Source organism: Panthera tigris, chromosome D1, assembly GCF_018350195.1.
Source record: "Panthera tigris isolate Pti1 chromosome D1, P.tigris_Pti1_mat1.1, whole genome shotgun sequence".
NCBI lineage: Eukaryota > Metazoa > Chordata > Mammalia > Carnivora > Felidae > Panthera > Panthera tigris.
This window is the reverse complement of record NC_056669.1, coordinates 22,852,588-22,865,760: the sequence shown is the minus strand read 5'-3', so window position 1 is coordinate 22,865,760 and position 13,173 is coordinate 22,852,588. Positions and strand designations below refer to the sequence as shown.

Here is a 13,173-nt window from a genome sequence, read left to right as displayed (position 1 = left end):
TTGGTTGTTTCCTTACTATTGAGTTCACCTTGCCGCTAAGGGAATGCATCGCTTCGTGCGTTTCACTTACCAACTGGAATTACCACTCGGTGTTCTCCAGCTTAAAATCTTTCAAGGTTAAACTAGCAAACTGTTGTTGTAAAAGAGGGAATACTAGCGTAGAGCAAGGAAAAATAACATCCTCAAAATCACTTCACTACCGCAGCTTTTTCAATAAGAGATTACTGTTGGAGGTTGGAGGTTTCCATGAATTGCAAACTGAGCTGTTAACCTGCTTTCACTTCTGGGGCTCAGATTGTCTGTATCCTTGTGGGCAGTTGGATCACTGTGAAGAAGGCACTGAAATAATGAATTTCCTCAAGCTGTCTCTTCTCTCTCTCTCTCTCTCTCTCTCTTTCTTCCATTCCCTGCAGTTCCTTTTGAAACAAATACAAAAGCAGAAACAGTTACACCTTCCAATCCCACTCAGAATGATAAAAGAGATGGTTCAGAAGCTGGATTATTGAGCTCATTTCCAGGGAAGAGACACTCCAGCGCAGTGGAATCATCGCCAGAGAAAAACACTAGTGGTGCCTCTGTCCCTGATGCCCCCATCATTCTGAGCCCTCCGCAGACCTACACATCTGATACGTACAACCTGGTCTGGAGGGCGGGGAAGGATGGCGGGCTGCCCATCAATGCCTATTTTGTGAAGTATCGAAAGGTAATGTCTTCTCATTTATCAGCTTTCTCTTCTCTCACCTTAACGTTGTGTGTATATAACACATGCTTATTATCTTCGACATTTATAGAGCAGCAGGAAACAGGAGTGTTCTAGGATTATGAGTTTGGGAGAGCTATCCCAACAGCCATGCTGGTTTTACCAGTAAGCAGTAAGAATGAAAGATACACAGTATCCCCCAAAATAGGAATTCCAAGAACCCAGTGACTTCTTGACATTTTTTTGGACATTTTTTTATCAAACACTTTAACCCCTTGAGTGTAAACCTCTAGAAACCACTTTTTAAAAAGTCACCCCTTCCCTTTGTGAGATAGTAAAACACAGTTTATTTAACAAATAAAGCAGTTTCTTATTAGAAACATCAAAGTCCTCTGGTATAATCTCTGACAATTATTTTTATTTCAAGTTGTCTTCTTAATTGTATCGGAATCTTATGTTGTTTGGTGACTTATTTGAGTGAACCTTGATCCTCTCAGTTGATTTTCCAATGTTTCTTCCAGAGGCTTGTATTAAAGCAAAATGAAAAAAAGTGTTTCTTTGTTTATGAGACTAATAAATGAACAAAAGACACCCTCATATTTAAAATACCTTTCTTTGTCCAAGACATTTTGGTGCCCATCGTTTAATAGTATATATTTTTAATATCTGGAACAGTTAACATGGTGATATTTGAAAGTTTATTCACTGTTTCTAACCTGATGATTCAAGATGTAGAAACTTTGAATGATTCAAGATGAAGAAACTTTCACTGGGATTCTTAGCCACACAAAAACTTCTGTGTGATGTCGTTTCCTAGTTCTATTAACTAAGACACAACGGATTGGATCTTTTTTTTTCTTTTTTTTTTTTAGTTTGTTTATTTTTGAGAGAGCAAGAGAGAATACGCACAAGTAGGGGAGGGGCAGAGAGAGAGGGAGAGAGAATCCCAAACACACTCTGAGCTGAGTATGAAGCCTGACACGGGACTCCAACCCACAAACCGTGAGATCATGACCTGAGCTGAAATCAAGAGTTGGACGCTTAACTGACTGAGCCACCCAGGCGCCCCAGATCTTTTTAACATTTATTTCCTCCAGTACATGTGGAAGTGGTGAGACATGAAGAATGCTGGAAATATAAAATGCATAATTATGTAACTCATATATGCATATGTATTCTAACTTAACATATATTTATTATGTATATTATATATTATCATTAGTCCAGATTATTACGTACTTATTTTATGCTCCCATTAGCCAAGTAAGAAGAGTATTGTTTCCTTTACAAGTAAAGGAAGCAAACTCTGGGAGATAAGTAACTTGCTTGAGGCCACAAATGAGCGGTAAGTAGGAGAGCCAGGAAGGAGTCTTTTTATTCCTGAGAATTCCTAAGTTCATGTTACGGGTCTCCTTATATTTCTTAATGTGAAGAAATATCGTGTCTCTTTCTTCCAACAGTATATTCCTTACCAACATTCATCTGGAATGGAAGATTTTCTCAAATTGGAATGGAAGGTTTTTCTGCCCCTTATCTCCTTTTCTTTAATGACTTACTTTCTCTTGAGCAGCTAGATGACGGCGTTGGCCTGGTGGGAAGCTGGCACACAGTTCGAGTCCCGGGAAGTGAGAATGAGCTCCGTCTGACAGAACTGGAGCCATCTAGTCTCTATGAAGTTTTGATGGTGGCAAGAAACGCAGCAGGTGAAGGGCAGCCCGCCATGCTTACCTTCCGAACCAGCAAAGGTGAGTATAATCTTCCTCAGGAGGAGCGAGCTGGCCGTGTGGATGTCTCTTTATTACTGAGTGTCCTTTGGGGTCATAGAGATTCTTTGTTATTTTTTTTTTTATTTTTGAGAGAGAGAGAGAGAGAGAGAGAGAAAGAGCAAGCAAATCCAAAGCAGGCTCCAGGCTCCAGGCTCTGAGCTGTCAGTAACAGTGCTTGACAAGGGGCTTGAACCCACAAACCATGAGATCATGACCTGAGCCAAAGTTGGACGCTTAACCGACTCTAGGTGCCCCTAGAGATTCTTATATATAAATCCATTAAATAATTTTAGTATAGTACCTTTGTTGGCCATGCTTGGATGGTTGTATTATTCCATCCCATCCAATGTTCTATGAGTATTTCTGAGAGTTTATGATATGTAAGGCGTTGGGGTAGGTGATACAGGGAAAACAAAGATGATCAAGATAAGATTCATCCTAATGGTACCTCTACTTTGCTAAGTAGGCTAAGACACATAAATACCAACTGCAAGGCAGGATTTCAGTTCAGTTAATATTTACTGAATGCCTTCTGTGTGTCAGGCAATAAACAAAAGGGACAAACTCCTTGCCCTCATGGAGCTTACAGTCTAGTTGGGAGATGTTTCCACCTGAGTTATAAGTACATTAGAAAGTGGTGAATGCTAATAAGAGAACTAAATTAGGGGGTGGCTATAGGAAGTGCGTGGGGTAGCACTTGTCACAATGTAAGCAGGTGGCCAGAGAAGTCCTCAGTGAGCAGTCGACAGCAGAGCAGAACGTCGAGGTTTAAAGTGGAAAGCCACGTGGATGTCTGGGAAAAGAACACCCCGGCTGAGAGGATAGCAAGTGCAGAGACTCTGGGGTGGGGTGTGCCGGGTGTACCCCAGGAACACTGAGGGCACCACTGTGACGGTAGCCAAGGGACTGTGACCGTGGGGGAGGGCGCTCAGGAAGATGACAGAGCGGCCACCCCACACAGTGCCTTGTCCATCCTGCAAGGACATTGACTGACTCCGAGAAAGTGGAAACGTTGGAGGGTTTGAGCTGAGTTGTGCGACATAATCTGTTGTGTGTTTCAACGGGGGTAGGGTAAGGATAGACCGCAGAAGGGCGAGGGTGTGAGCGAAGTACGACAAGTACTGGGAAGGACTGAGAGAGTACAAAGAAAGGATGTTCTTTCAAGTGGGGTAGCTCGTTGAGGGTAGGCTTGATTGAAAAGATGCCATTATAGCTTGGCCATCAATGAACAAAAAGATTTCAGTGAGGAGAGAGGGGAACTGGGTAGCAGAGTATTTTAGTACATTACAAAAATAAAAAGGAGGTATGATTGAGAAGAAATTATTTATTGGCTCTTGGAAAAGACCCTTTCATACTAATTACTGAGTGTAGCTAGAAAAATGAGTATTTCTTGTTTGAACTGCACTTTGAGTTAATGTTCATCATCAGTCCACAGCTGTTTATAGAATCTGACCTATAAATACTGAATAAGAAGAACATTTCAGTTTTAAGATAATCACCCATTTGCACTTTTTGCCTCTTGGAATTTTTAAGCTTAACATGATAATTTTCTCACGAAGAAACAGAAGCTCTTTAAGAATGAGTTTTATGTTTTAGAATGAAGAAATAGGTACAGTAAGAAGCAAAAGGGATGAATAGTTTGAAAGCTTTTCGGCATTTGGCTTTTTTACTTGTGGTGTTTATTCTGTGTGTAAATTTAAATTAGCCTGATGAAGAAAGACACATTTTAGTTTTCCCTTAAAGCTACTAGAAAAAGACAAAGTAATTTTTAAAAACAATATTTATTTATTTTGATAGAGAAAGAGAGAGAGAGAAGTGGAGGGAGGGGCAGAGAGGGAAAGGGAGGAAGAATCCCAAGCAGGCTCCACGCCTGACGCAGGGCTCGATCTCACAAATTGAGATCATGACCTGAGCCAAAATCAGGAGTCCGCTGCTTAACTGACTGAGCCACCCAGGTCCCCTGACAAAGTAATTTGTTTTTTTAAGTCAATTCCTCAGATTAGCTGACTATTGACAATGTAGGTCTTAAACTCAGACCCCGTAACAGACAAGTTCATGTATTTATAGTGATACACCAGTTGAGTTTAGTATCTTTCCTTAACTCTACATCTACACAGAAGCTTATGTTACAGTATGTGATTATGTGTTTTCTAACTTTTCTAGAGAAAACAACCTCATCAAAAAACACCCAGGCGTCCTCTCCACCCATGGGCATCCCTAGGCGTCCTGTTGTTTCGGAGGCTGCGGACAACTTTGGGGTGGTACTTACAGATTCCTCTAGGCATAGTGGAGGTAAAGTAGAAACCTTCATTTTTATTGATTTTCTTGTTTGCACATGTAACTGGCATGTTTCAAATTATTTAAGGGGTGGAGTGGGAGAGAGTGTTTGTTTATTGTTCAGATTATAGCCTACCATAAAGCTCTTTCAGGTCCTATTTCAACCATGTTTTAAAAAAAAAAATTTTTTTTTTAATGTTTATTTTTGAGAGAGAGAGAGCACGAGTGGGGGAGGGTCAGAGAGAGAGAGGGAGACACAGAATCTGAAGAGGCTCCAGGCTCCGAGCTGTCAGCACAGAGCCCGATGCGGGGCTCGAACCCACGAACCATGAGATCACGACCTGAGCCGAAGTCAGATGCTTAAACCGACTGAGCCACCCAGCCACCCCCATTACCATTTTTTTAATGCCCTGTGCTCCGATCTTGGTAACTCAGTGTCATGATTGCTTTTTGAGGTAATAAACTCAGACCCAAAACGTTCTGGTACTAAGATTTTATAGCTCATAAAAAGGATTTTTCTCTCTCCTCTCTGGCAAAGAAACTAAATTTATGTTTTGAACTCTGAAAGTCTGACTTTTTTTTTTTTTTTTTCGGTGATTTATCAAAACGTGTGGTGGTGCCTACGGTATGGTTTAGTGTTTTGAATGATTACATGCCATATTCCATTTTATTGCTATATCTTGCCACTTGTATGGTTTTTAGATGTCATAGCCATACAGTTTTCAAAAGATTCTTTTTAGTATTTAAATTTCACACGTACTAATTCTACAATTACAACATAACGTGCTCTTTGTGGCTGTGTTAATATGTGTTAGCAGGATGTCTAGGGAGGGCTTAAAATTTCATTGCTGAGCTCTAACAGTGTTCAAGCCTCTCTTCCCTATTTGTATAGTCTTTCACAAATTGGCCTCAGACAAAAGCAGGTCATAACATTTGAACACCCTTCTGGAACCCCTCTGCTTCTTCAATGTCATGAGCCTCTTCTGCTTGAGTACTTTAGCCTCTGAGGAGCAGTTCAGCTCCCTTAATAGAGTACTTACACGAGTATCAACTTTATATAATTTTTTTAATGTTTATTTATATTTGAGAGAGAGACAGATAGAGCATGAGTGGGGGAGGGGAAGAGAGAGAGGGAGACACAGAATCCGAAGCAGGCTCCAGGCTCTGAGCTATCAGCACAGAGCCCAACGGGGGGCTTGAATTCACAAACCGTGAGATCATGATCTGAGCTGAAGTCAGCCGCTCGGATGACTGAGCCCCCCAGGCGCCCCGAGTATCAACTATATATGAATAAAGTTGACATCTGAAAAACAAAAATCTTATGACTTATTTAACATCCTGTGGTAGATACTGGACCAAATGCTGTTGCAGCAGAGGCAAAATAAATCTTGCCTTCAAGGAGTTTACGGCATCGTGAATGATCTAGACAATAAGTCCGCAACAATATAGTGGGTAATATATACACATTAACCCATAACAATGATTTGGATTCATTGTGCTGAGAGTCTGCCCTTGGCGTTCTGGGATCGCGAGAGAAATATGCAGAGGAGGCGGGTGGTGGTAAGAGAGGCTCCCTCTGCTGAGCTTCAAAGGCAAGAATGCTATAAAGACAAGAATGGAGGAAGGAACAAGAAATGCAAGACAGCTCCTGTGCAAAGAGATGCAAAATTGACATGTTGGATTTCGTGTCGAGGTTTAGAGGTTAGGGTTTTAATTTGGTGTGATTGGTTACTGTTGGGAGTGACACCAGAGTAGGGGGGGAGGCAGGTGGGCACCTTGTATGATGTACTTAAAATCATAATCTTTCCTAAAAAAAAATAATAATAATTTTTCCTGGAAAGCTGTGAAGAACCATAGAAGACTTTAAAGAGGGGGAAAGGAGAAATGGCCAAAGATGAGGCTAGAGAAATAACGAAAATAGTGAGTGTGGATGGAGAGGGACACAGCTGTCAGACAAAGGAGATTGAGTCCACGTTGAAGGAGAGGCAAAAGTGTGGGGCCTCGGGCTTGGGCAACCAGGGCCCATTTACCGAGATAGGTAATAAGGATAGTTAGGTGTAGCTTAAGGGTTCAGTTCTGGAAGTCATGAGTTTGGAATCACCCAGGCAGAGATAGCCATAGGAAGGGATCTCTTGAATCTTCGCAATAACCCTGGGGGAAGGATTAGCATATTTTACAAATCAGTTAACTGAGACTCAAGAAGGCCATGCAGCTTTGCCTGAGCTCTCCAGAACTGCTATTCAAAATTCAGATTTTTGAACTCCCAACTACAGTCTTTCTTTTATCCCATAACTGCTACATGCTCTCTCTTTTACATATTGAAGATTCTTTTCTGTAACGATTCTTTTCCCTAATAACCTTCTCTTTCTGTTTGATCTTTGGTGTTCTTTGATGAGTTTTAACCTCCTATGCATCAATATAAGGAAGTGGTTGGTTATCTAGGACCAAAAGAGAGATTCACTAACAGTACTGTTCATTCTGTTTCCATTGCTTTCTAACTTGAAAGGAATACAGTAAGTATCACTCAAAAGTTGCCTGCTTTGAGTATTTTCCTCTTTTTAATCCATCAAGCGCTTTGTTTTTAAAATGCCACCATTTTCTCCATACAAGTACCATCTGCAACATTATTATGTTCTTTCTTATGTGTTTGTTCGGGCTAAAGGGGTGTCGAGTTGAGACAGAGTGGTGTTGCTTAAGGAATGTGGCACGGGCCAGACAGACAGGGTTTGCTTAGTGACTTCACCCAGGTAACATCACCATGGCCCGGAGCTGGACCTCCTCCTTCAGCTCTGGACACCTGATTGTTAGCATGCCAAACGACAGTCAGTCTCTTGAGACCCAGCTCGCCTTTGCAGAATTCATAGGTGATCAGCGTAAACCAGAATGGCGACTTACTAATTTGCACTGAAACCGTCCCACAGACCAGATTGTCTCTGTCGGCATTCTTCCCTGGTAGGAACCAAGTGGGAAGACAGTTACAACCACAAGCGTGTGGTCTTCTTGGTCAGCAAGAAGAGTTAGGTACGTGGTTTAAATGGCTGGTGGACTTAATCCTGATGTTTCTACCTGCCACGGGAATCTAGACTGTCCAGGTTGTGGGCCAGGACCTCCCCTCCCCTTGGCCGTGTCACCTGTAACTGCTAGACATTCGTTCTCTGACTCCTTTTTCTAAAGTTTGTGTGGATGACTAGGTGGCTCATCTCGTTACTGAGAGCCGTTTTCTTGATTTTTTTTTTAAATTTTTTTAATGTTTATTCGTTTTTGAGAGAGAGAGCAGAGACAGAGCATGAGTGGCGGAGGGGCAGAGAGCAAGGGACACACAGAAAGTGAAGCCAGCTCCAGGCTCTGAGCTGTCAGCACAGAGCCCGACGCGGGGCTGGAACTCACGGACCACGAGATCATGACCTGAGCCGAAGTCGGATGCTCAACCGACTGAGCCACCCAGCCGCCCCACCCCCTTTTCTTTATTTAACTACATATCCTGTCTTCCTGCTTCCATCCCACGTAGCATTCTCTTTGCCCATTAATATCACTGTTGATTTATTAATCAAATTTTATCTCTTTACTGCCTGCAGTCTGTGTTTTTGGAGTAGCGTTCCTATAGCCTTGAGGTGTGTTAAGATAGGATATGATAGTAATCGCTAATAATCTGTATGTGTGTTATGTAGCTTGGATGGGTAAAGAAAAACATTTAAATAACACCTAATTTTGAAAACTTACTATAAATTATAAGCACCAGGTAATAATTACTTATACACTATTTAGCCATGAATCTAAAGTAGCATGGTCACTGTTATCATGCCCATTAACTTTCCATTTTCTAGAGCTAATTATCAAGTTTATAGATGACTTTGTTTTTCCTTTATTTCCTGTATCTGGTCATTTCATTGCCCCTTAGCTTTTAAAAGATAACAGGAAGATAGTCTTAATATTATTAACTCTGGCAGTTAGTTTGGTGACAAATCTTTAATAAAATGACCCTTTTAGTTTGAGTTATTCTTGTCTCTGACACCAGGGGTTATTGGAATAAATGTTTCCGTGTTTAGTTCCAGAGGCACCTGATCGGCCTACCATCTCTACGGCATCAGAGACGTCCGTCTATGTCACTTGGATTCCTCGGGCCAATGGGGGTTCTCCAATCACTGCCTTCAAGGTCGAGTACAAACGGATGAGGACTAGTGATTGGCTGGTGGCAGCTGAAGATATCCCTCCTTCCAAACTTTCTGTGGAAGTTCGTAGCTTAGAGCCAGGTAGTAATTCAAGCATTTCCTTTTTTGCCATCCACTGCTGACTTGAGATGCATATTTATAGTGGTCTCGTACTCTTCTGATTGTTAAAGTAATACGAGCTTGTTGTGCGAAAACGGAAGAGAAACTATGAAGAAAAGAATAAGTCACCTGAAACCCATCCAGCCAGAGATAAGCATTGTTTAGAGTTTGGTGTGTTTTTGTAGCCTTTTTTTTTTTTTAATACAAACCAGGATCGTGCCATAAATACTGTTTTGTGATCCCATTTTCCCTCTATCACATGCCTTTTCCAATATCATTAGAAATTCTTCAAAAACTCAAGTTTTTAAGAACTGTATATCTGCTGTATAAGTGTAGTGTGATTTACTTAACACATTCTTTTCTTCTGGGTCTTGGATTCTTTCTAACTGCTAATCAGTAGAAACAGTGCTGTGTGACATCTTTGTGTGTGTGTGTGTAAGGTGTTTTGCTATAATTACATATTTTAAAAGGAAAATTGCTGGTTGTTTGACAAAAATTGTTGGCTCTAATGATGAATCTCTCAACGGAAATGGGAGAACACTCATGCTTTGCTCAGCAGAACACCCGACTTCCCTGCTGCCACCCCAGCATCTTGAAGGCTGTGTGTGAGACGTTAAACCACACAAGGAAAAAGCAGTAATCACAAATCCACTTTGGTTGCTTTTATTTATGTTCCATGACCATTTTTGTTTATGGCCTTTTTAAATGTACTTTAGTGACAGATGTCGGTGTTTGTCTAGACAGGTAACATGAGCCTCAGAACCTGCAGGTAGAGTTGGGAGAAGGTGACAGTTTTAAATGTGGGCGAAGCTGGGTAGCATTTTACAGACAGAAAACACCGTCTTCAGAAGCCCCGTGGTTATTTATGAGCCATCAGGAAACGTGCTGGGGGAGTCTAATTTATTCTTTAGATCTAGATCATCAGAAACTCACAATCCTTAGAGGTTTTTGTGTTGTTTTTTTTTTTAAGTTCTTAATATGTAATACAAATAAATACCTTCTGTTGTGGCTTAAATCTGTCCGCTCTTATCCCATTATTGGTGAAATCAAGTGACATCTGCTGTCACCCACACAGCGCCCCTTCCTAAGTGTATTCACTGTGTTAAACTTCGCTTCAGTTGTTTCTTTCAAAGGGGAAAGAACCTCATTTTGAACACAGATACTTCAACCAATACTGCATTTGATGGTTATGATTTTAGAACGTGATGGTAAAAAAAAGTAAATGCGCTCTTTCCTGTTCTCTACCTGCCCCTACCATGACACACATCATTAATCTTTCATGGCCTTGTCTCCCAGTGGCTCCTAATAAGCTCTTGGACCCGGGAACACAACATCTTGAACATCCGCTGCCAGTTGACAGAAGCTGGCAAGTGGATTGAAATCTGTTTACCGTGGAGACTTCAGAGTGTGTTTTCGTGACTGTAGATAGATACTTAGGCACAGTTGTCATATCTTGTATAATGATATGACCTTCGGTTGTTTGCAGATTTTTAAAAACTCTGTTTTTTCCTTTTTTTTTTTTTTTCCCTCCCTCAAAAGGTTCAACATACAAATTTAGGGTTATTGCCATCAACCATTATGGTGAGAGTTTTCGGAGTTCGGCATCTCGTCCTTATCAGGTGGCTGGGTTCCCCAATCGTTTCTCTAACCGTCCAATAACTGGACCCCACATTGCATACACTGAAGCTGTCAGTGATACGCAGATCATGCTGAAGTGGACGGTAAGTGGGACAGCTTTTCTAATGAGACGGTTGTCTAGTTTGGCCATGGTAATGATTGATTTGATATCCTCATGACACGATATTACGAATAGCAAATGTTTTTAACTTCTAAGTGAGGGAAAGTTGAAGGGCATAGAATATTTATCTAAAAGCACCTGTGATGAGTGGGACAGTCTTCTCAGCTCTCAGAAAAGTGTTAACTTAATTGCCATTTCAAGATTGAGTGATAGATTTTTTATCATGTTTATTTATTTATTTTGAGGGGGAGGGAGGGTGAGAGGGAGAGGGAGGGAGAATCCGAAGCAGGCTCCATGCTGTCAGTGCAGATTCCGGCATAGGGCTTGATCTCACAAACCACGAGATCATGACCTGAGCCGAAATCAAGAGTTGGACGTTCGACCAACTGAGCCACCCAGGCACCCCCAAGATTTATTTATTTTGAACCAAACGTACTTTTATGCCTTAGAACCTGGTGAAATATATTACATTATTTTTGCCCAGCCCTCCAGTAAATTAAATGCTCGCAATACCTTTGAATTAAATTTAAAATGGCCATCAAGGATGTTTACAAAATGAAGCTGGAAAAGTATTGCCACGCAGATATTTCACATCATGGATGTTGAAAGTTACACTCATTTTTGTCTTTGACAAGTGTTTGCTTCTATTTTTTAGTACATTCCATCAAGTAACAATAATACTCCCATTCAAGGATTTTATATCTACTACCGGCCAACAGATAGTGACAATGACAGTGATTACAAGAGGGATGTTGTAGAAGGTAAGTCCCACCGGCAAGCTGGCGTAAAGAGCTTTGGGTGGAGAAAGTTTATAAATATTATGAAAAACATCATCCCAGGTTGAGATAGGTAAAATATGAAATGTCATAGACACTATTACTTTGATTTTTTTTCCCCAAAGAGAGACCCGTCTTTCCAAGGTAATATATATAGTATCTTCCATTTTGGTTATAGAAACAGTTAAAAAACCCTGGGGGAGATCTGACTTGTCAGTAGTTCATCTGAAAAAAATTCTTGTTTTCTGTTTTATTTAAGTGAATAGTAACGTGAGTATAAAAATCACTTGCGGCTTCTAGCTGTATGTAAAACAATGTCTCCGTCTCAGTTCCATTAACGTCTCTACTGGAATGATTGCATCTTAAGCATGTTCTCCGCTTCGAGAGATGCTGAGGAATTGGAATATATAGAGACAAAAAACCAGCCAAGATAGGGAAGGGTGTTGAAACTACCTTTCCCTTGCAGTTAAAATACAATCTAGAACTTCGCATGTGGTCTGAAGGCCCCACATGACCTGGCTGGCCCCTGCCTGCACCTTCCTCCAGTCTGACACACGTCTCCCCTCTCACTGTGTCTTCCGTGACACGCCGGCCCCCTTTGAGTTTCCTTGTGTGCACCAGGATCTCTCTGGCCTCAGTACTATGACACGTGGCAGTTCCTACTCCCTACTGTCTTCCTCTTCTGGTGTTTTATTTAGTTTTTCCTCTTGTGGGTCGAAATGTTACTTCCTCAGGTAACCTCTGCCGGTTCATGTGAGTTACCCTTGGTGTAATTTCTAACTGTGCCCTTTGTGGTTATGCCCTAGAATTCACCACAGTTGGTGTGTAAGGAGTATGTGTGCATGTGTGCGTGTGTGTATGAAATTATTTACTTCGTTCGTCCCCACCGCTAAACGTTAGCCTCTTTGTAGGCAAGGAGTCTTTTCTCTAGTGTCGTATCCCCAGCCCCTCCAGTGGTGAGGTGTTCAGTATTTAATGAATGAATGGAGTCGAAAAGAACAGTGGAATATCTGAGGATGATCAGGCTGGAAAAAGGACGACTAACAAGCAATGTGACAGCTGCCTTCAAATACTGAAAGACTGTTATGTAGAGGAAGAACTCAGCCAGTGGGGAGGGGCAGCTAAAAGGAAGTAGCATAAAGAAGAAACCTCCAACACGGCTTTTTTAACAAACTCAGAAACTCCTTAATTTTGGAGGTGTTCAGTAGAAGCTGGATGCTTCTTTCTCAGTGATCTCTTAGAAGGGATTCTTGCTTTGGGAGGAAGCCTTCCTCCAAGGGCTATTTTCCCCTCCCAAGATTCTGATCCTTTGAACTATTAACATCACGATGGATCATGTCAAAAAATGGCGCTGGGCCAAGGTTGTTTTCATACGACTTCTTGATGTCAAACGCTGCATATAAATTTTGTTGTAAGTAGTCTTATAATAAATTCATTTAAATACGCTAAATTAAGTTTCTTTAAATAGTGTAATTTAAATAATGTTTTTCCAGCAGATTACTTTTGTAATATAGTAAAACATTATCATCTGAGTTTTAATACCTGGTGCGTAGCAGGTGCTCAGTAAAATATTTTTTGAATGAAAGAGTGATTATTTCTCTTAATGTGGAAAAGTAGGAAACAAATTAGTTTCTAAATCCACTTTAAA

At 41.0% G+C, this 13,173-nt stretch overlaps 1 protein-coding gene across 3 annotated transcripts in view; it reads left to right on the top strand.

Annotated features, from left to right (window-relative positions):
- The window catches only part of CDON (cell adhesion associated, oncogene regulated), a 100,657-nt gene that overhangs the window by 53,963 nt on the left and 33,521 nt on the right, over positions 1 to 13,173 (top strand). For all 3 annotated transcript variants that reach the window (XM_042958611.1, XM_042958609.1, XM_042958610.1), the window contains exons 9-14: positions 414 to 703; positions 2,271 to 2,445; positions 4,630 to 4,758; positions 8,790 to 8,993; positions 10,551 to 10,732; positions 11,405 to 11,510. In XM_042958611.1, the coding sequence (XP_042814545.1) occupies positions 414 to 703; positions 2,271 to 2,445; positions 4,630 to 4,758; positions 8,790 to 8,993; positions 10,551 to 10,732; positions 11,405 to 11,510 (1,086 nt within the window). The remainder of the gene's footprint in view (positions 1 to 413; positions 704 to 2,270; positions 2,446 to 4,629; positions 4,759 to 8,789; positions 8,994 to 10,550; positions 10,733 to 11,404; positions 11,511 to 13,173) is intronic.